Source organism: Rana temporaria, chromosome 13 (genome assembly GCF_905171775.1).
Source record: "Rana temporaria chromosome 13, aRanTem1.1, whole genome shotgun sequence".
NCBI lineage: Eukaryota > Metazoa > Chordata > Amphibia > Anura > Ranidae > Rana > Rana temporaria.
Window position 1 is genome coordinate 70,946,275 of NC_053501.1, and position 23,649 is coordinate 70,969,923.

Sequence of the window (23,649 nt, forward strand, 5' to 3'; positions counted from 1 at the left end):
TCAAGTTCACCCTCCCCACCGGTGACAATTTAAGTTTGCTCCACACCTTGACCCTGTCCCTACAGCGATTAAGCAAGGGGGTGAGGTTGAGTCTGACATAGTCTAGCGGGCATGCGGTAACCTGGACACCGAGGTACCGAAAAGATTCGGAGACCGGGATGTCTTGAATAGTATGTATGGGTAGGAGAGGCCGTCGATCAAGCAGCAGCAAAGAGGACTTAGTCCAATTAATGGTCAGGCCCGAATATACGCCAAACCTCCGGACCACCTCCATGGCCTCCGTCAATGACCCGGTCGTGTCCCCAAGAAGCAGCATGGTATCGTCGGCGTATAACATAATTTTCTCGTGTAGGTCCCCAAAATGGAATCCATGAATTAATGGATCCGTCCGTATCATGACCGCGAGAGGCTCAATGGCTAGGGCAAAGAGGAGGGGCGACAACGGGCACCCCTGTCTCGTGCCCCTGTGCAGGTCGAAAGTGCGCGACACCCTGCCACCCTCCCTTATCGCCGCCACCGGGGATGAGTACAGGAGTTGGACCCAAGAAATGAATCCCTCTCCAAACCCAAATTTTCGCATCACCGCCCAAAGATATTCCCATTCGATGCTATCAAACGCCTTGTGCGCGTCGAGAGACAGCAAAGCTCTGTCCCCCATATTATCCGCCTGGGATTGCATATTGAGAAAGAGTCTCCTCAAGTTTATAGCCGTCGATTTCTGCGGCATAAACCCTGACTGGTCAGAGTGAATAATAGTGGATATGGCACCATTCAACCTGACCGCCAGGACCTTGGCGAGAATCTTTACATCATTCTGCAACAGGGAAATTGGTCTGTAGGATCCTGGGTCAAGCGGGTCCTTGTTGGGCTTTAGGATCAGGACAATGTTTGCTCTGGTCATGGACGTGGGGAGAGTGCCCACCTCCCTTGCGGCATTGAACACCTTCAAGAGATGTGGAAGCATCAGTTCCCCGTACTGTTTGTATATCTCCACAGGGAGACCATCGTCTCCAGGTGCCTTCTAATTTGGGAACAGGCTGGTCGCCATCTGTAATTCTCCCAGGGTCAGGGGTGCCTCCAACATCTCCCTATTGGAGACAGATAGTTGTGGCAATTGGACTGGGTCTAAATATTCCCTCAGCGAATCCAGGGAGTACGTGCTCCTGGACCCATAAAGGGACGAGTAAAACCCGACCAGTTCAGCAAGAACCTGGTCAGGGGAGTTCGCCACCCCCCCCCCCAGAGGCGCGTAGCGCACCTATGGAGGGAGACAACTGTTGTGCGTGGGCAATGGTGGCCAGCATGCGACCAGTGTGTTCACCCTCCTCATAAAAAGCCGCCTTTTGAAAAAATCGTTTCCTCTCTGCCCCCGAAGTCGTGACCCGGTACAGAGCGTCCTGCGCCGAGAGCCACGCCTCCCTATTTGAGTCCGAAGGATCTGCAATGAATGTGGCCTCTAAGTTCTCCGCCATCCGTTCTATCCCCTCCCTGTGTGCATTCGTCCTCCCCTTAATAGCCTGGATCTCCTTAATAAACAAGCCCCTCAGGACAGCCTTGAAGGCCTCCCAAGTGACCGCTATATTATCCGTGTCAGTATGTATACGCCAGTACTCCTCCCAACTGGCCTCAATGTGGTCGTGTGATGGGAAGAGGCTCAGCCAGAAGGCGTTCATCTTCCACGGGGCCTTGGCCACCGCAGAAGGGGGACGCACCTCCAAGGACACTATCAGCGGGGAATGATCAGAAACACTTCGTACCCCATAAGTCATCTCTGAGATGTATTTCTCTGCAGCATGTGAGCACAGGCACAAATCAATCCTAGACAGGGACGAATAACTTTTAGAAAAACATGAGAATTGTTTGTCCCCCGGGTGTCTAGCCCTCCAAGGGTCTCTCCAGCCCACCTCCTCCGCCAACTTTCTAAGAGCCGTCCGTCTCGTCCCTCTCCCATCCCCTCCCGGCGGATGCTTATCCACCAGGGGGTCCATGTAGCAGTTGAAGTCCCCGAAGGCAAACAATGGCACCTCCGGGAACCTCACCTGGAACTGAACCAGAGCCCTCAGTACCTGGTTATTGTAAGGGGGAGGCACATATACAAAAGCAAGAATACATTTAAAGGCAAACAGCTTGCATAAAAGAAAAACATATCGCCCATCATCATCAATATCGGCATGCAATTCCTCATAATCCAGTGAGCTATGTACCAGTACACTCACACCCCTGGAATACGAGGTGTGAGTGGAGTGATACGCCCTACCCACCCACCGATATCCCATACAGGAAACAGAGTCAGGGGTCAAATGAGTCTCCTGAAGGGCACAAATGGCAGGGAGCTGTTTTCTCATCAGGGACGAGACCATAGTCCTCTTCAACGGGTCTTGCAGACCCCTAACATTCCACGATAATACAGTTACCGTCGCCATCAGGGGGGTTGTTGCATGTCACCAGACTGGGAAAAGACTCCTCGACTCCCTCCACCCGCCACCCCCTTAGTAGAAAAAGCCGTGGCGGACCTCAGGACTCGTAATAGATGCAGGTTGGTCAACCAAGTGTAGAGGGAAGAGCACGATCTCCCATGAGAAAAAATATAAAAAAGCAGAAACAAGTCAAAAAAAGCTCTGGAGTAAATTGAACCAATGTGATGGACATAAATACACAGCCGTGTATCAGGGCATTTCGCCAGTTTCTTTCGTTGCAGGCCAACCGCCCGTGAGGGGTGTGTGCCCATCTGCCCACAGGACCTTTGTAAACTCAAACTGCGGGGTGCCAACTGGCAACCCCGAAAACCTTGGGACAACAGGTCCCTGCATTCTTCCAGGTAAGTAGCACCAGTGGCTACGGCCACTGCTCCCCTCATTGCTGGGTGCAACAATAACAGCATTTCCGAACTCGCATTTCAGAGCAACAAAGAAAAAGGATATTGAGTGTTTCCGGCAGGGCCCTCATCCGAGGGACAACATAGGCAGTGCATGAGCTAATGGGCCATAGTGTCAGTCATCTTCCGCAGGAGGCCTCCTCACCTGGCGTAGTGCCCCCTCATTAGCGTCCAGCCAGTCTGAGGCGTCAGCAGGGTGTTCAAAAAAGTGGGCCTGACCATTCAAAATTACTCGAAGTCTTGCAGGGTATAGCATGGCATACGGGGCCTGCACCTTCTGCAGGCGTTTCTTAATTTCTGTAAACCGGGCACGGCTCTTCTGTACTGCAGCAGAGAAATCCGGATAAAATGAGACCCGGGTACCATTGAACTGGACATTTCTCTTTTCCCTGGCCAGCCGCAGTATTATTTCTCTGTCCCTGTAATTCAGGAGTCGGGCCAGGATCGGGCGGGGGGGATTGCCCGGCGGGAGAGGCCTAGTTGGCACTCTGTGGGCCCTCTCGACCGCGTATAAGTGTGTAAAAGCGTCCTTGCCGAACACCTCAGTCATCCACTGCTCCACAAACTGTGTGGGGTCACGGCCCTCCACCTTTTCTGGCAATCCAACAATGCGGACATTATTGCGTCTAAGGCGGTTCTCAAAATCCTCTGCACGCATATCAACCGCTCTGGCAAGCCTTGAGGTGCTCTGGGTTTCTCTAATCAGGGGGGGCAACTTATCTTCCAGGTCACTAATCCTCCCCTCCGCTGCCGTGGTCCTCTCCCTCATTTTCTGTATGTCATGTCTGATCAGGCCCACCTCCTCCTCCAAACTTCCAAATCTGATCCGTAGGCCATTGACAGAAGCTGTACATTTATTCACAGCCTTTAGTATAACAGCAAGCGTGGGCTGATCTCCCTCCTCTGTTTCAGGCTCCTCAGCATCCCACTGCAGGCTGGAGCTGCTCTCAGCATGTTCCAAGATGGCCCCTGCTCCCTGGACATTCTCCCCCTCCTCCATCTCGTTGTCACTGTGGGGGGCACAATCGTCTATGGGCTGCGCGTTCACTCCCGGGGGTTTCCCTGCCATTTTCTGGGCATAGTACCTCATATCTTTGGGGGGGGGGTCCCCGGAGCTCTCCTTGGCCCTTTTCAGGGGTTTACTCACTGTCTCCTTTGCTCTGTCCCCTCCGCGCGCCTTCTGTGCTGATGGCGGGGCGGCGCCATCTTGGATTTCCATCCTCGGGCCTTCTTGTCTCTGTCCCCGGGTCATCATGCCCTCCAGGAGTGAACCGATCAGCGCAGGGTGATGGGAGAACGTTCCCCTGCCCTCCTGGGCGAAAAAATCCGGGTGTAATAGGTGCCGGAAACCGGATAATAGCAGGATCAGTGCGGAGCTCTGTGAACCTGCGTCTGTTCACATGCCGTGCTGGCCACGCCCCCCCACAATCACACCTTTAGAGAAAGTCCTTTATTGAAATAAGTGCCATGTTTGCCTGGCTTCCTGTGCATGCATGTGCAGGCAGTCCCAGTCGTGTATTGGGAATAGGGATGAGCTTCATTCGATCGTTCGTCAAATTACGAACGTTATGGGCCGTTCGCGCCAAAATCGAGTGGCGTGTCATGGCCCCATAATTCACTGCGGCATCGCAGTGCATTGCTGGCTGATGATTGGCCAAGCATGCACTATGACCCGCATGCTTGGCCAATCACAGCTTGCAAAAAAACGGAGAGCCATAATTGGCCAAAGCCAGGGTGGCTTTGACCAATTATGGCTCAGGGGGTTTAGTACACGCCCCACACTATATAAGGCCGCCTGGAAGTCGGCCTTGTGTAGTGTGTTGCGGTGGTTTACAGAGAGAGAGAGCGTCATTTTTTGGAGTCAGATAGAGCAGGCAGGCAGGCAGGCTAGTCAGTTAGAGTTACAGTGTGTAGAGGATATATATGCATCCCAGGTGTTGTATATATATTTATAGACTGTATTGAGTTCAGCTAGATCCGCTCTTCCTAATTATATTGACCGGCAGGCAGGTGATTGTGCTAGCTGCAGTATTTTCACTTGGTGTACTGTCTGTGTCCTCTGCACAGTGGAGCACCTAAAGCTACGTCAATAGATTTGCTGGTGTTCTCATAATACATCCTACAGGCAGGGATCTTCTCATATTACTACCACAGGCAGGGGATCATTCTGCAAGTTTTTTCACGTGGTGTACTGTCTGTGTCCTCTGCACAGTGTGCAGTGCACCTAAAGCTACGTCAATAGATTTGCTGGTGTTCTCATATTAATACCACAGGCAGGGGATCTGCACGTATTTTCACGTGGTGTACTGTGTCCACCTAAAATTGCTGTTGTTCTCATATTAATACCACAGGCAGTGGCTGATCAGCAAGTATTTTTACTGTGCCCATTCCTGCGCCCACCAAGAGTAACTGTGAGGACTTACAGTGTTGTGGCACCAGCACCAAAGGCCCAATTTTTCTACCACTGTTCAACAATGGAATGTAATTACAATTCTTGATATAAGAGTTCACAGCAGGGCGTTCCAGCGCCCACCAAGACTAACTGTGAGGGCTTACAGTGTTGTGGCAACACCAACACCTAGGGCCCAAATTTATGCAGAGTATATACGGCAGGCCCCTACTTTCAAACATCCAACTTACAAACGACTCCTACTTGCAAACGGAAGGAGACAACAGGAAGTGAGAGGAAATCTACCCCTAGGAAGGGAAATTCTTTTCTGTAAGACCCCTTTCACACTGAAGCGTTTTTACAGCGTTTTAACGTTTAAAAATAGCGCTCATAAAATGCTCTCCATGCATCTCAATGGACCCTTTCACACTGAGTCCTGCGAGCAGCAGCTTTTGGGCTCTAAAAAAAAACACTCCACAAATGCCCCTCTCCATTGAAATTAATTAAAAGCGCTGTAAAAATGCCTTGCCCCTTCACACTGAGGCGTTGCACTGGCGGGGCATTGAGAAAAGTCCTGCAAGCAGCATCTTTGGAGCAGCTTTTGGGCACTGAAAAAAAACGCTCCAAAAACGCCCCTCTCCATTGAAATGAATTGAAAGCGCTGTAAAAACGCCTTGCCCTTTCACACTGAGGCACTGCAAAAACGCCCTAAAACTTTAGGGTCTTAGCGATGCTTTACCAGCGTTTTTCGGGTGCTGGCAGTGTGAAAGGGCTCTGAAAGCACTCAGGCTTTCTCATTGGGATTGCAGATGAGGCTTCTTTCAGGCGCTTTACAGGCTTTTTTTTTAACGCCAAAGCGCCTGAAAAACGCTTGAATAACGCCTGAAAAAAGGCCCCAGTGTGAAAGGAGCCTAAGAGGTGTCTCCTGTCCACTGATGCTTTATCACTAAAAAAACTAATAGCTGGATTCACGTAGGGAGGCGTATTTTTGAGCCGGCGTAGCGTATCGTATTTACGCTACACCGCCGTAAGTCAGAGAGGCAAGTACTGTATTCACAAAACACTTGCCTCCTAAGTTACGGCGGCGTAGCGTAAATGGGCCGGCGTAAACGCGCCTAATTCAAATTGTGAAGAAGTGGGCGTGTTTTATGTAAATAAACCATGACCCGACTTGATTGACGTTTTTAACGAACGGCGCATGCGCCGTCCGTGGACATATCCCAGTGTGCATTGCTCCAAAGTACGCCGCAAGGACTTATTGGTTTCGACGTGAACGTAAATTACGTCCAGCCCCATTCACGGACGACTTATGCAAACAACGTAAAATTTTAAAAATTCGACGCGGGAACGACGTCCATACTTAACATTGGCTAGGCCAGCTTTTTGTTCGACTAACTTTACGCCTGAAAACGCCTTATGTAAATGGCGTATCTTTACTGCGACGGGCAAGCGTACGTTCGTGAATAGGCGTATCTCGCTGATTTACGCATTCTAGGCGTAAATCAGCGTTCACGCCCCTAGTGGCCGGCGGAACTAGACAGCTAAGATACGACGGCGCAGGCAGGCATATCTTAGCTACATTTAAGTGTATCTTAATTTGAGAATACACTTAAATGTATGACGGCTTAGGCCCCGTACAGACGACCGAACATGTCTGCTGAAACAGGTCCGCGGACCAGTTTCAGCAGACATGTTCGGTCGTCTGTACAGCCGAGCGGACAGGATTCCAGCATACATTTGCCCGCCGGGCCTTTTTCCAGCGGGCAAATATTTCCAAACTTGTTTAGAAACAGCCCGCTGGAATCCTGTCCGCTCGGACATGTTCGGTCGTCTGTACAGACCTACCGTACATGTCTGAGCACCCGCCATCCCTCGCCCTCATGACTTTGACGCATGCGTGGAAGCATTGAACTGGCAGGGCCGCGCACGTCGCCGCGTCATCGGCACGGCCTCGTCGACGTGTATCGAGTACGCGCGGATTTCTGTATGATGGTGAGTACAGCCATCATACAGAAATCCCCGGGCAGACATGTACGCTGAAAACGGTCCGGCGGACCGTTTTCATCGTACATGTTTGCCCGTGTGTACAAGGCCTTAGATTTAGGCCCCATTCACACCTCCGCGACAAAACGCCCGACGCCGGACGCTAGTGCCGCTGGAGGGGAGAATTCCCATTGCTGTCTATGAGATGGTTCACATCTCATAGACGCCGTACGCCTGCCGCCTGAAAAAAAGTCCTGGACCCTTTTTTTCAGGCGGCATTGGCGTTCGGCCATACAAAGCAATGGGAAGGATTTGTAAAAAAAAAAAAAAAGTTACACTATTCGCGGCAGTGTGAATGCAGTGTCAGAGTTACGACGGCGTATCTACTGATACGCCGGCTTAACTCTTTCTGAATCTAGCCATACATTTTCAAAAAAACATTTGTCATTAGGACAGTGAGGTGCAATCTTCTGAACAGATCCCCACATACAGCAAAACAAATGTTACAGGGGTGATAACCCTTCTCTATGTTTTCCAAAAAGTTTAAAAATAGATTTTTTGGCTGGAGCTACACTTTAAAAAAGTATATATCAAAAAATATTCCATATTGGGAACCAAAGAAGCGGCACCCTAAGGGAATTAAAGACGGCTACTATCGGTAATATTGGGCAATAATGGATCAAGATAATAAAATGTATTAATTAATATTTATTGATGTATCAAAAAAGTCATATACAAAAAATTGGTAAAAAATAATTGCTCTATATAGAGTCATTAATGACAAAAATACCAATCTATCATCGTTCATAGTATATATTATACCGTTGGTGCAAATAACAATGACCCATAAGGACAATTACAAACATTTATACTAACATAAAACAAAAAATGGTCCGGACGCCTATTAAGCCACATATATTGATAAGTCCAGCGGTAATACACCGCTATATACAAAAAAAGTTAGTTATCAATATGTTGAATTAAGGACTTAATCATAATTGATGTGGCTTCCCCCGGGGGTGAGATAGGAGTAGCTGTTGTATAGTATGATGGATATAATTAAATAGTTGTTAATGGAGTGCTTTTTGACATTGGAATTCAGCAGTGTGTCTCATTAATTAGTTTGATCTCTGGGCTAAATGCAGATGTTGACGAGTGTTTGTTGTATCTCAAGGTCTGTGTCTCTATTGTTTCCCACAATGAATCTTATTGCTTCCGCATATAATGATGCCATTGAAACATATGATGAGCCACATAAATAAGAAGGCCAGTATGGTGGCCTGAGTTTATGGGAGGAGCCCGGAGGGTATTTAAGCAGCCCACTCACACATGCTCTTTGTCGGTTCAGTGTGCGGTACTACACGTCACTGGGCCGACTCTTTCCAGCTCACCTCATGTCCGTGAGTCTGCGCATTCAATCGCATTCGACATCCCAAGCGCTTTGCGGCTTCTCCCTTCATGGTCTTCGCCGGCGGTTCCCGCTTACTGTCGCAGGTAGGATTCAAACCTTTTCGTATGTTGTGAAATCTTGCAATTCATTATGCTTCCTATCCTGCATCCCTTTTGGAAAAAAAACTGCCTCTGAGTTACTTTTGCTCATGTTTCAACATCATTTGGCTCAGGCGTAGTACATTTGTAACTTCCTTCTGCCAAACATACGATTCATTTGTAAATCCATTTGGAGATTGACATGTGTTTGTATGGGTTCTTTGGCAGATTGCGGTGGTAATTGGACTCACATGGTGCCTTGTCTGCACTTGATTAGCCTGGGGGGATGGGTGGTTGGTAGGTGTTCGGTTTCAAAGCAAGGGGTAGCATACACTCTACAGCCAATTCGTATCAGATTCGTTCAATACTCCTTACTATCAATTCGTATCGGATTCATTTCATGCATTTTACAACCATTTTGTATCACATACATTGCATACTTTCTACCGTTGCCATTCATTGTTTCCCCCATGTCGTGTGTTTTAGTTCCCGCAGCGGAACTTACGAATTGCTTGTACACGGTTCTTCTCTCTCATTTATTTACCAAAGTTATTGCCTGTGTGTCATGCATGGCGCCACACCACACTCTTGGGATGTGTTGCACATCCACTCCAGTCCAAAGCAAACCCAGTCGCACGTTCACTGTCCCATGTAGGATTCGTTGGCTTGTTTGTCATGTCAAATTCGTGGCCACTCATGGTGTCACCTGTACCATATGTTTGGTTCCCGCAGTGGAGCTTACAAAGCATTGATACGCACTTCTCGTGTTCTATTTTCTACACCAAACCTCGTTGTTTTGCCCCATGCACGGCATCACGCTACACGTTCCCGACATGTTTCACTCCAGCCACAGTCCGCCGCAAACTCACTCGCATGGCCCACTGTCGCAAGTAAGATTTACACATGCCTTATGTCTTATCAATTTGCTACCATTCGTTCTCTCCCATATCATTCATTAGTGGCCCCTACGGAACCTACGATTCAAACAGGTGTTGTCCTTCTACCTTATACTGCTTGCTTAAGGTACAAACAAACCAGGTGTTTCTATCCTTTCTCAGTAACCCAATTCTTATTGATTGAGACCTTGCAACCATGCAAATCATCTCAGCAGTCTGATACCCTTGCTGAGACCCTTGCAACACATGACCCTTACAAAATGCAAAAAAAAAAAAAACGCAAAAAAAAAAAATACAAAAAAACAATTGCCGCCACTTAATCTCAGCCCAGCAACCTGACACCTGTTGAGACCGTTGCAACTACGCAAAATTCGTCTCCACAGCCTGACACCCTTGTTGAGACCCTTGCAGACGCAATACCGTCTCAGCAGCCCCACACTCATCGAGACTCTTGCAACCACACAAAATCGTCTCAGCAGCCTGACACCCTTGTTAAGACCCTTGCAACACATGACCCTTACAAATAAATAAATAAATAATAATAAAAAAAAAAACGCAAAAAAAAAAAACACAAAAAAAAAAAAACGCAAAAAGAAATATAAAGGTGCAGAAAAAAAAAAAATTGCCACCACACAATCTCAGCCCCACAACCTGACACCTGTTGAGACCGTTGCAACGACGCAAAATTCGTCTCCGCAGCCTGACACCCTTGTTGAGACCCTTGCAAACGCAATACCGTTTTAGCAGCCCCACATTCATGGAGACTCTTGCAAGCACACAAAATTGTCTCCACAGCCTGACACCCTTGTTGAGACCCTTGCAGACGCAATACCGTCTCAGCAGCCCCACACTCATCGAGACTCTTGCAACCACACAAAATCGTCTCAGCAGCCTGACACCCTTGTTAAGACCCTTGCAACACATGACCCTTACAAATAAATAAATAATAAAAAAAAAAACGCAAAAATAAAAAAACGCAAAAAAAAAAAAAAAACCCAAAAAGAAATATAAAAGTGCAGAAAAAAAAAATTGCCACCACACAATCTCAGCCCCACAACCTGACACCTGTTGAGACCGTTGCAACGACGCAAAATTCGTCTCCGCAGCCCGACACCCTTGTTGAGACCCTTGCAAACGCAATACCGTTTTAGCAGCCCCACACTCATGGAGACTCTTGCAAGCACACAATTGTCTCAGCAGCCTGACACCCTTGTTAAGACCCTTGCAAACGCAATACCGTCTCAGCAGCCCCACACTCATGGAGACTCTTGCAAGCACACAAAATTGTCTCAGCAGCCCGACACCCTTGTTAAGACCCTTGCAACACATGACCCTTACAAAACGCAAAAAAAAAAAAATAAAAAAAAAAAAGCAAAAAGAATTATAAAAAGTGCAGAAAAAAAAAGAAAATTGTCACCACACAATCTCGGCCCAGCAACCTGACACCTGTTGAGACCATTGCAACCATGCAAAATCGTCTCAGCAGCCTCACACCATTGTTGAGACCCATGCAAACGCAATACCATCTCAGCAGCCCTACACTCATCAAGACCCTTGCAACCACGCAATACCGTCTCAGCAGCCTCACACCATTGTTGAGACCCTTGCAAATGCAATACCGTCTCAGCAGCGCCACACTCATCGAGACCTTTTGCAACCATGCAATATCGTCTCAGCAAACCAGACTGAGACCCTTGCAACAACGCAATACCGTCTCAGCAGCCTCACACCATAGTTCAGACCCTTGCAAATGCAATTCCGTCTCAGCAGCCCCACACTCATCAAGACTCTTGCAACCACGCAATACCGTCTCAGCAGCCTCACACCATTGTTGAGACCCTTGCAAACGCAATACCGTCTCAGCAGCCCCACACTCATCGAGACCCTTGCAACCACGCAATACCGTCTCAGCAGCCTCACACCGTAGTTCAGACCCTTGCAAATGCAATACCGTCTCAGCAGCCCCACACTCATCGAGACCCTTGCAACAACGCAATACCGTCTCAGCAGCCTCACACCATAGTTCAGACCCTTGCAAATGCAATTCCGTCTCAGCAGCCCCACACTCATCAAGACTCTTGCAACCACGCAATACCGTCTCAGCAGCCTCACACCATTGTTGAGACCCTTGCAAACGCAATACCGTCTCAGCAGCCCCACACTCATCGAGACCCTTGCAACCACGCAATACCGTCTCAGCAGCCTCACACCGTAGTTCAGACCCTTGCAAATGCAATACCGTCTCAGCAGCGCCACACTCATCGAGACCTTTTGCAACCACGCAATATCGTCTCAGCAAACCAGACTGAGACCCTTGCAACCACGCAATATCGTCTCAGCAAACCAGACTGAGACCCTTGCAACTACGTAATGCCGTCTCAAAACAAACCTTCATACTCAAGGCCCCTGCAACCACACAATATCGTCCCAGCAACCTGACACCCTTGCAACCGCACAATATTGTCTGCAGTAGTATAAAACACTTTGCGGCAGGCACCTACGTGCAAACCCGAATACAAACTAAACTTGCAAACACACCTCAGTGACAAACGATCAGCCACAACACAGTGGCGCCCAGTTGGCCGTTCGTCTTCAGTGGCGCGCGGGCCGCTTATCTTTTCTCAGTTTTTTCCCTGCGGTTAGTTCAGGTTTTCATCCAGCACCAGCGAGTGCACGTTGGCCTGCGAGTGCACGTTGGCCTGCGAGTGCATGTATATCGTCTTGTTGAGCACCTGTGTATTGTCTTGATTTTCTCACACCAATGCAAGATCCAGTCCAAGTTCTCAAACTAGACCAAGCATCAGTAGCAGACTTAGCTATGTGGCACAACTTCCCCACCTGATAGAACAGCATTTCAATCTTCATCCTGGCAGTGTCAGCCGAGCCACCAAAGGCTTTTGCAGCCATTTTTAGGCCGCCACTGGTTCTCCAAAACTTGGCCCCCAGAAATTCTCTTAAAATTTTTCACCCAGTCTTCATCACACCTCGTGCTGCACCCCATCGTGGCAGCTGCCCAGGTCTGGGACCACACTTGAACAGGACAGACACTGTTCTTCACCACAGACAATCAGGCCACAGCCGACATCATCAATTAAGGTAGATCTAAGTCACTCCCCATCACTTCCTGCGCAGGCTCGCGCAGCTGTCACTCCGTCACCAGTTAATATCTTATGTAGACCTTTTTTCAGGCAAATGCAAAAAGCACCTGATGCGCTTTCCCATTCCAACCTTGGAATGGATGTTTTTTCCAGCAAGAGCCTGGAGCCGACCCAACAACTATCCCTGTCCCACCATGGACATTGCTGACGATGGACTGAAGTCACATCTCACCAACGCAATCCAACTTATTAACCACTCCTTGGCACGCAACACACTGAAGGCCTATCGCACTGCTTGGAACACTAATCGCAATTTTTTGGCCCCTTGCCACGAAGCAGCAGTTGGACACATCCTAGCCTTCATATCGTATTGCCACATGCAGCTGACCATTTCTCAATACTATCACGCCATATCTAGATGGCATCCAGCATTTCCTGTCCCTACAGGACCCCAGTAAACCGTCAGTATTCTCGAGCCCATGCAGTCAAGTCCCTCCTACAGGGCATACAGAAGCACCAACCTGTAGTCAGTGGCAAGCGCCTACCTTTCAAGAGTCCCATCTTTAGGGACATGTCTAAAATCCTTACTCATTCCCTGTTTAGGGCTTTGCCCAGACTAGTCACCCGAACAGCCATCTACCAGGCCTTCTACGGTTCCCTACAACCTAGTGAATTTAGTCAGCGGCTCTGGCAGTCACACACTGCTCCGACGCCACCCGACTCGCTTTCGAACCACTACACTCTCACAGTCTGCAAACGCAACAAACCAGCCCCTGGGGTTGACATCAACCTGTTTCAGACTGACAACGCCTGATGCCCAGTGACGGTGCTCGACCCACTACTGCTCCATCTACCCAGCCAATCTGATGGTAGCTCGTTGCTACCCTTTCTATACCAGCTCCCTGAGTGTCAGCCAGTGTGTCAAGCATGTCAGAATCCTCCTAAGTAACTTGGGCTTCAAACCCCAGTCAGTTCTCTAGACATTCTTTGGAGCAGCCTCAGTTGCCTCCCAACAGGGAGTACCAGACCACATAATCAAGATACCAGGCTGATGGAAGTCTCCTTGTTTTGCCACATACATCCCAAATCCTCATGAAGGAATGGCACAAGCCTTTACCAAGCTGGCTAAATAAATACAAGAAATCAATATAAACTATTTCCCTATCTGAGTCTTTTGCCCCCTTTTCTTGGCATACTGACCAGACCACCAAGCCACACTTCAGGTCTATTTATGTTGTAAGTCTTGTCGCGTGTTTATGTGATCCACATCTCTCTCGGTCAGAGGGTAACGACCATAAATAAGAAGGCCAGTATGGTGGCCTGAGTTTATGGGAGGAGCCCGGAGGGTATTTAAGCAGCCCACTCACACATGCTCTTTGTCGGTTCAGTGTGCGGTACTACACGTCACTGGGCCGACTCTTTCCAGCTCACCTCATGTCCGTGAGTCTGCGCATTCAATCGCATTCGACACCCTCCCGCCCTTCCCTTTTTCAGGGCACTTCTCAGCATATCCTTCTTCAATTAACTACCCATTACTTACCTTGGGTATGCCCCCTTTTCCAGTCCTTAATTCAACATATTGATAACTGACTTTTTTGTATATAGCGGTGTATTACCGCTGGACTTATCAATATATGTGGCTTAATAGGCGTCCGGACCATTTTTTGTTTTATGTTAGTATAAATGTTTGTAATTGTCCTTATGGTTCATTGTTATTTGCACCAACGGTATAATATATACTATGATGCCCTGTACACACGATCGGTCCATCCGAAGAAAAGGTCTGAAGGACCGTTGTCATCGGTTAACCAATGAAGCTGACTGATGGTCAGTCGTGCCTACACACCATCAGTTAAAAAAACGATTGTGTCAGAACGCTGTGACGTAAAACACAACGACGTGCTGAAAAAAACGAAGTTCAATGCTTCCAAGCATGCGTCGACTTGATTCAGAGCATGCGTGGATTTTTAACCGATGGACGTGCCTACAAACGATCGTTTTTTTTTTTCTATCGGTTAGGTATCCATCGGTTAAATTTAAAACAAGTTGGCTTTTTTTTAACCTATGGATAAATAACCGATGGGGCCCACACACGATCGGTTTGGACCGATGAAAACGGTCCATCAGACTGTTCTCATCGGTTTAACCGATCGTGTGTACGCAGCTTGAGCGATGATAGATGGGTATTTGTCATTTTGGTCATTAATGACTATATAGAGCAATTATTTTTTACCATTTTTTTGTATATGACTTTTTTGATACATCAATAAATATTTATAAATTGTATTATCTTGATCCATTATTGCCCAATATTACCGATAGTAGCCGTCTTTAATTCCATTAGGGAGCCGCATCTTTGGTTCCCAATAGGGAATATTTTTTGATATATGCAGTTTTTCTGGTTATGGTACTAACCCAATGGGGAGTGGCAGAGGATCATATGTCATATACTTAAATAATAGAAAGCGCAGGAAAAGCGCTACTTTTTATAAACTTTAAAAAAAGTACCAGTTCAAAATTACAAACAGATTCTACTTAACAACAAACCTACAGTCCCTGTCTTGTTTGCACCGCCTGTATACTGCTGTTCAAAGTATATAGGGCCAAAGGGGCTGGTAATGACCTGGGGGGAGGGGGGCGGGGAAACCCATGCTATTTTTCTCAGTCATTTTCATCCATATTGCAGGGACCAGACATTACATTAAAGCCGCAAGCAGTTTTAAATGACTTTTTTCTTATAGTAATCTCATTTTGTGCAGGGACAGTTCTAAACATGTGCCACTTCACAGGCATACTATAGACACCCAGCAGGTACGATATTTAAAGGAATTTTTCAAAAAAAAATTCACTTTAAGTCCTCAAACCCGTTTTAGGACAATAACTTGAATATTAGGCTTTAAAATGAGTACTTTTGATTTCGAACATTCGAGTCCCGTAGACTTCAATGGGGTTCTAAAGTTTGTGCGAATGTTTGGTTCGTTCGAAGGTTCTGGTGCGAACCGAACGGGGGGTTGTTCGGCTCATCCCTATTTGGGAAGCGACTGCACAGACAATGGTCATGGGTGGGTCCCCGAACACAGACAATGCACCCACATAGATGTCAAATTGGGAGCAGCAGTTGTGTCTGTTGAGGCCCCCCCGCACCCCTATAGATATGAATGGGACTGCCTGCACATGGATACACAGAACACCTGAGGCCGAACACACAGACATTGGGAAACTATTCTTTATTGGAGAAAAATAACTCCTTCCTCACCGCACACAAAGAAAGGTTGAGCGTTGTACATCCTCCCACTGGTCATGAAGAGGACAATCATCAAACCGTCTGCAGTCTGGCACTTGACACTTCTCTGGCCTCGTAGAACATTGCCGGATATTAATCAAATGGGGGGGGGCATAATCGTACATGGTAACTGACATCATTGACACGATTGGTACATTCAGACGACATCGGGACAATGTTATATGGGGGGGGGGGGACAAGTAGGATTGAACAGGTATGAGGATGTTTTTTTCCATGTACAGGGTGTTTTCTGCACAGTTTATATTTTCATGTGCAGAGCTGTGGGGGAAATGCTGACAGGCTGAATAATACAGCTCTACTCTGTACATTACACCAGTGTTATGGTGTGAACAGGACACATAGAAGACACTAGCAGCTTGAAAACCAATGACGCTTTGTGACCGTTAGCATCCTAACAACCAACACGTTGTGACCGCTAGCATCCTCCTAACAACCAATGACGCTTTCCGACCGCTAGCCTCCTAACAACCAATGACGCTTTCCGACCGCTAGCCTCCTAACAACCAATGACGCTTTCCGACCGCTAGCCTCCTAACAACCAATGACGCTTTCCGACCGCTAGCATCCTAACAACCAATGACGCTTTCCGACCGCTAGCATCCTAACAACCAATGGCGCTTTCCGACCGCTAGCATCCTAACAACCAATGACGCTTTCCGACCGCTAGCATCCTAACAACCACTGACGCTTTCCCAACCGCTAGCATCCTAACAACCAATGACGCTTTCCGACCGCTAGCATCCTAACAACCAATGACGCTTTCCGACCGCTAGCATCCTAACAACCAATGACGCTTTCCGACCGCTAGCATCCTAACAACCAATGACGCTTTCTGACCGCTAACATCCTAACAACCAATGACGCTTTGAAGCCACAAGAGTCTTAGCAACCAATGAGACTTTTTTGGTCACTAGCATCTTAGCAAACAAGCAGGCTTTCCGGTCACTAGCATCTCAGCAACCAATAAGACTTTCCATTTATTAGCATCTTAGCAACCAATGACGCTTTCTTGCCATTAGCTTCTTACTAACCAATAGTGCTTACTGGCCATCTGCATCTTAGCAACCAATTATGCTTTCTAGCTGTCTGTGTCATAGCAACCAAATACACTTTCCAGCCACTAGCATCTTTAGCAACCAATTACACTTTCCAGCAACTAATTAAGCTTTCTGGCTGCTAGAATCTTAGCAACCGACTATGCTTTTATCCCACTTAAGTGTTCGCAACTAATCGTGCTTTCTTTCCACTTGCATCTTAGCAACCAATTATGTTTTCTCGTTGCTAGTGACACTTTTTAGCCATTAGCAATGTTATATTGCCACTTTATCTTACTAACCAATAATGGTTAAGAGCCACCTGCATCTTAGCAACCAATGACTGTGTGCATCATAGCAACCAATGCCACCTTCCAGCCACTAGCATCTTAGCAACCAATGGAACTTTCCAGAAACGAGTGTCTCAGCAATCAATGCCGCTTTATGGCTGCTAGCAACTTAGCAACCAGAGATGCTTTTATCCCACTAGTCTCTTAGCGACCAGTGATGCTTTCTTGCCACTTTAATCTTGACAACCACTTCTGCTTTCTTGCCTACATCGCTGCACATTGGGAAGAGGTCATTAGTGGTAATAATCCCACCAATGAATGAATGAGTTCCTGCAGCTTCCAGCAAGAGATCTGGACGCTAAATTGTCCATTCAGGGTCTGTGACCCCGGACTCCATCCCTAGGTACATGTCTGTACACAATTATATCACACGGAGGGGAGGATGAAAGGGGACAGGACAGGGAGCGCTCTGGTATAGATATGAACTGTACACCCGGACACCACATGACATCTCTGCCCCACTCTCCTCCAAGGTGAGCCGCATCATGTGACTAGAGGAATGGGCGGGGTTATTGCTCAGCTATGATAATCCTATTGGCTAACATTCCCCACCCCTTTCTCTCTGCGTCCCCATTGGACGGCTGGCTCCGGGACGTTCCTAAAGATCATGGCCGTTCTCCTTCGTAGAGTGCTCGTTGGTTGTCGCCGAGGATGGTCTGTGCTGGCTCCGAGCAGCCGGGGGTGTTCCGGGTCCTCCGTGCCCATAGATGACACTGTGAACGGGCTCAGCGACGAGCAGAAGCAGGTGCGGCACCCTAATCATTCATCATCGGGGTTACCCGGCCTGCTGGGAGAGCTATAGGAAGAGCTTACATGTAATAGGAGAAGAGCGAAACAATGTATAGGAAGAGCTTACATGTAATGGGAGAAGAGCGAAACAATGTATAGGAAGAGCTTACATGTAATGGGAGAAGAGCGATACAATGTATAGGAAGAGCTTACATGTAATAGGAGAAGAGCGATACAATGTATAGGAAGAGCTTACATGTAATAGGAGAAGAGCGATACAATGTATAGGAAGAGCTTACATGTAATAGGAGAAGAGCGATACAATGTATAGGAAGAGCTTACATGTAATAGAAGTACAATCGGGGCCGATTCTAGACTATTTTGCGCAATAGGCAAGACCAGCTACCTGCACCCCCCAGTGCCACCAGCCAGTGTTACCCTCCAGTGCCAACCACTGCCAACCAGTGTCACCCACCACTGCCAATCGGTGCCACCTGCCAGTGCCAACCAGTTCCAAGTGTCACTGCCAATCAGCCAGTGCCACCTGCCAGTTCCATATCAGTGCCACCTGCCAGTGCCAACCAGTGCCACCTGCCAGTTCCAAGCCAGTGCCATCTGTCAGTTCCAAACTGTTTAATTTCTAAATATCGGTATCGGCCAGAGAAAAGTACATATCGGTCTACCTCTAATAGGTAGATCTTCCATGTAAAAGGAGGAGTACAATCAGAGCCGATCCGCCCTATAGGCTCACTATGCAAGCCACTTAGGGCCCCGCAAAGCTGCGGAGGGACCCCAAATTACTAGAGGCCCCTGGTGAGAAGTCATTTTTGGCCTCTCGCCCCGCTTCTCAATTTGGCTGCATGGGAGAAGAGGTAAGAATTCGGCACCCCCCACTTTAATGTAAGATGTAATTTCCGACAGCAGAACACCCCCTCCCTCCGCTTCTCAACTTTAATCTTTAATGTCACTGTCGCTTCTCAACTTTTAATGTGACATGTCATTTTGCTTAGGGCCCCAGGGAGGTCAGGATCGGCACTGAGTACAATACAGTATAGGAAGATCTTCAGAAAGTCCAATAATATTTTGCCATGACAAACATGCAACTTCAGTGTTCCATCACCAAGACAGACATCATCTGCTTATCAAACAATCTGAGCTCTTATGAGGTCACATGCACTTTCCAGTCGTCTCCTTTCCTCTTGCTCTAAACCAGTGGTCTCCAAACTGTGGCCTGGGGGCCAGGGCTGTCTTAATGAGTGGGCACTGCCCAGGGGCCCCCGCTGCATGGGGGGGCCCTGAACTTTCCCTGTCCTCTTGCAGCTTAGTTTGTAAACAAGTACTGCTTTGTCAAGTCGATCGGGTCAGGAGGAACATCAGCGGTGTGGGGGAGGCAGCCTGTAACACACCCCTGAAAGCAGCTAGTCCTTGAGCCCACGCTGCCCGAAAATTGTGGGCCTTATGATGACACTGAGAGTAATGGATACACAGGGAAGTACATAGAGTTCACATGCACTGTATCTCCACTGGAAAAGAGGGTACTGCATGGATGGAATTGTGGTGCTGGGGGATATCAAGGGTGTATGGGGAAAAACAATGCTGAGGCTAGGGGGGTAGCAATGCTGGGGGTATCATGGGTGGCTGTAGTGCTAGAGTTATCAGGGATGTAGAGGGGCCACATAGGTAGGGGGTATCAGGGATGCAGTCGGGTCACAATAGAAGGGGTATCTTTTGGTAACAGTGCCGGAGGGACGTCTGGGGTGTAGTGGGGTTACTGTTATCGGAATATGTGGGGTGTAGAGGGGTCAGAGTGCTGGGGGGGATATTTGGGGTGTAGAGGAACCATAGTACTGGAGAGGTATTTGGGTTTTAGAATCCAGGGGGGTGTGGAGATGGTTACAGGATAACAATGGTAGGGGAAAACTTGGTGTGTGTGTGGGGGGGGGGGGGGGGGTGGTTGGGCGGCGTCAGGAGTGTTGGACGTATACAAGATGTAATATAAGAAGGGTTACAATGTTGGGGGTAACTGAGGCCCTGTCAGGCTGGAGTTGAAGCAGAGCTCCACTCAAAAAGGGAAGCTCTGCTTGTCTGCCTCCTACCTACTTGATGTCTGTTTACCTGCACTCTATCCCTTGTAGGGGCCCCAGAGCATTACTTTGCCCAAGGGCCCATGATGCTATTAAGACCGCACTGCCAGGGGCTGGATGTGGCCCTTTGCTTACCTTTATCTGGCCCTTGGTGTACTATTACTCCAATGGAAACCAATGATGGGGCCCCATTCCTCCCCCTGACACCGGTGACGGGGCCCCATTCCTCCCCCTGATGCCATAGATGAGAAACTATTTCTCCAACTGACACCAGCGATGGGCCACCATTCTTTGCCTTGACTCCGTCAATGGGGCACTATTCCACACCATCAATGCAGTGTTTCTACTTCCATTGGCCACAGTCTGATCCTCCTAAAACATGCTCAGGGGGCCACTTCCCTTTCTTTATCGTACATCACGGGACACAGAGAAGCATAGTAATTACTATGTGGGTTATAGAGAGTACCTTCAGGTGTGGACACTGGCACGCCCTTAAGGCAAGAAGTTCCCTCCCCTATATAACCCCTCCCATACCGGGAGTGCCTCAGTTTTTTGCCAGTGTCTAAGGTGTTGGTCACGAGTGAACATGTGCTCCAAGGAGCTCCACTGGAGGGATCCATATTGGATGTAAAAAGCCTCCATGAAATCCGGATCCGTCCAAAGTGCTTCTGAGCCAAAGTGGACGGTACCCGGGCCCCGGTTAAGAAGAACGGGGTTTGGCCTGTAATGCTTCTCTTTGAGAGCTGGATCCTGGTTATTCAGTACTTTGGTCAATTTCCTAATACCAAAAGTTTACTGACAGGGTGCGATATGGGTCCAGGGGTGTGGTGTTCCTGTCCATGGACCCCGGTCCCTGAAGGTCTATAGACACTGCTCTCCGTGATGGGTGAAGATTGGACTGTCTGTTATGCAGAGTCCTGCAGCGTTGGATCAGGTAAGTGAAGGTGCTTCAGGACTTGGTCCTAGGAGTAACCTTCCTTTATTTGAGCCATTATGTTTGCCTAAAGCTAACTGTCTGTGCTTCTCCTATATGGTCCTGTGTGTTGTGGGGAGGAGGGGTATCTCTAGTCAGGTAGTTAGCCCCTCCTGTGCAGGTTAAAAGCAGAAAAAAGTTGTCCAAAATGTTTGGCTTCACTTGGCTTACCTGGTTCTCACATGGAGCTGTGGGTTCCATCCTCATGCATGGCGCGTAGCGTCATGCGCGCGCGACATTGATGTGTCTTAGGCGCACGCGCGTGCACAAATGAAATTTTTGTACGCTGCTCCGATGCGCACGAATGTGCGCGGCATGCTCCGTGAGATGCGTGTGACGACATGTGCGCGCGTAGCCTCGTGGTGCACGCCTAGCAGCGGAGCGCGCGTGCGCATGCGCGCAGGGGGTCTATCTCAGCTGTTCTCTATGAGACTTGAGATTACAGGACAGAGCTACTGGTTCTGGCTGACGGTGGACACAGAGATCTTGTGCACATACTTCAGTATTTAGTACTGGTGGTGGACAGTGACATTTGCTTAAGGCGCATAGTGGGCTCTGCACCTTGCCAACCATCAAATAGCAGCGTCAGTGCTGGTCTATAGGTTCGCAAGTAGTTGCAACTATTGTGAGAACCTCAGCTTTATCATGGCTAAAGGCTCAGGGACTAGAAGCAAAAAAGCAAAGGGATCGCCATCTGGCTCAGAGGATCTCGGGCATGCTCCTGCGGCTGCTTCCTCTCCTGAAAAATTGAAGGAGGCCCAGGGTGAACCATCAGGGCTGTCAGATGCCTGTTCTGCCCTTGTCCCACTTGCTCCAGTTTTTGTGACACAGGAGGCTCTGGCCTCAGCTATGGGGGGTCTGGAGCAAAGATTAGCGACCTTGATTGCATCCTCTCTCTCAAAGGAAAATTGCACAAGGTCCCCCTCTCCCTCTGAGGAGTCCCTCGATTTGGGGCATGCATCCTCAGAAGAGGTTGATTTACCCTCTGGAGATCTGGCAGAAGGTCAGCTGGAAGTAGTGGACTCTGAGGATTCCACTTTGGGAGAACCCTTTTCGGCGTCGCAATCCGAAAAATTGTGGGTCCAGTCCCTCACTGAGATGGTCCGTTCGGCCTTCAAGTTGCCACTTTCAGAACCAGCTTCAAGTGCAGTCTCATCTTTAGGCTCCTTTAAAAGCTCCTCAAGCTAATTATTCCTTCCCGGTTCACCCCCTGCTGGAAGGGCTTATCTACAAGGATTGGGAACATCCAGATAGATATTTTCTTCCTCCTAAAAAGTTTTCGGTTTTATACCCCATGGAGGAACAATTCACTAAAAGATGGGGCATCCCCAAGGTTGACGCAGCTGTGTCCTGCGTAAACAAATCTTTGACCTGTCCAGTAGACAATGTTCTGGTATTCAAAGATCCGACAGACAAGAGATTAGAGACTTTATTAAAAACCTCTTTTGCTTCGGCGAGAGGAATAACCCAGCCTGCAATTGCGGCTATTGGGATTTGCCAGGCCTTGAAGGACCAGTTTAAAGGGGTCTTAAAGGAATTGCCGGCACAACAGGCCCAGAATTTGGCTGAGTTTCCCAGAGCATTATGTTTTGCCATAGATGCTATTAAGGACTCCATTCAGCAGTCCTCACGTCTCACTCTCTCGCTGGTTCATATGCGCAGGTTACTCTGGCTGAAGAACTGGTCTGCTGAAGCCCCGTGTAAAAAATTACTGGCGGGGTTTCCCTTTCATGGAGAGCGTTTGTTTGGGGAAGATCTGGATGCTTACATTCAGAAAATTTCCAGTGGCAAAAGTACACTGTTGCCAGTAAAGAAAAGGTTTAGGGGTCCCCCCTCCTTTAAGCGATCCTCCTCTCCTATCCCTAGTACTTCCGGTACCAGGCAGTTCCGACGGCCTCCTGGACGATTCAATGCAGGTGGGAAGCCACAGGGCCAGCCTCAGGCTTCCAAAAAACCTTGGAACCGTAAGCCACAGGCCAAGCCAGCAACTAAGTCAGCATTATGAAGGTTCTCCCCCACTCAGCCGGGTGGGGGGAAGACTTCAGCTGTTTGCGGAGGCTTGGCTAGACAGGATCCAAGACAGGTGGGTCCTCTCTACGGTCTCCGGGGGCTACAAGCTGGAGTTGAGCGAATTTCCTCCACCGCGCTTCTTAACCTCGAACGTCCCAAAGGACCTCGGCAAAAGAAGGTCCTTAGCATTGGCCTTAGATCATCTGTTATCCCAAGGGGTAATCAGAGAGCTGCCAGTGGAAGAACAAGGTTTGGGGTTTTATTCCAATCTCTTCACCGTCCCCAAACCAAACGGGGATGTAAGACCCATCCTGGACCTCAAGGCCTTAAACAAGTTCCTAAGGGTCCAATCATTCCGGATGGAATCGATCAGGTCAGTGGTGGCCTCCCTGCAAGGAGGGGAACTACTAGCGTCCATCGATATAAAGGACGCATA

The 23,649-nt window shown here is 48.5% G+C and overlaps 1 protein-coding gene across 1 annotated transcript in view; it reads left to right on the forward strand.

Moving 5' to 3' along the window:
* The first annotated feature begins 17,980 nt into the window (after positions 1–17,980).
* IVD (isovaleryl-CoA dehydrogenase) overlaps positions 17,981–23,649 on the forward strand; it is a 36,339-nt gene continuing 30,670 nt past the window's right edge. The window contains exon 1 of the mRNA XM_040333806.1: positions 17,981–18,162. Within this exon, the coding sequence (XP_040189740.1) occupies positions 18,025–18,162 (138 nt within the window). The 5' untranslated portion in view covers positions 17,981–18,024. The remainder of the gene's footprint in view (positions 18,163–23,649) is intronic.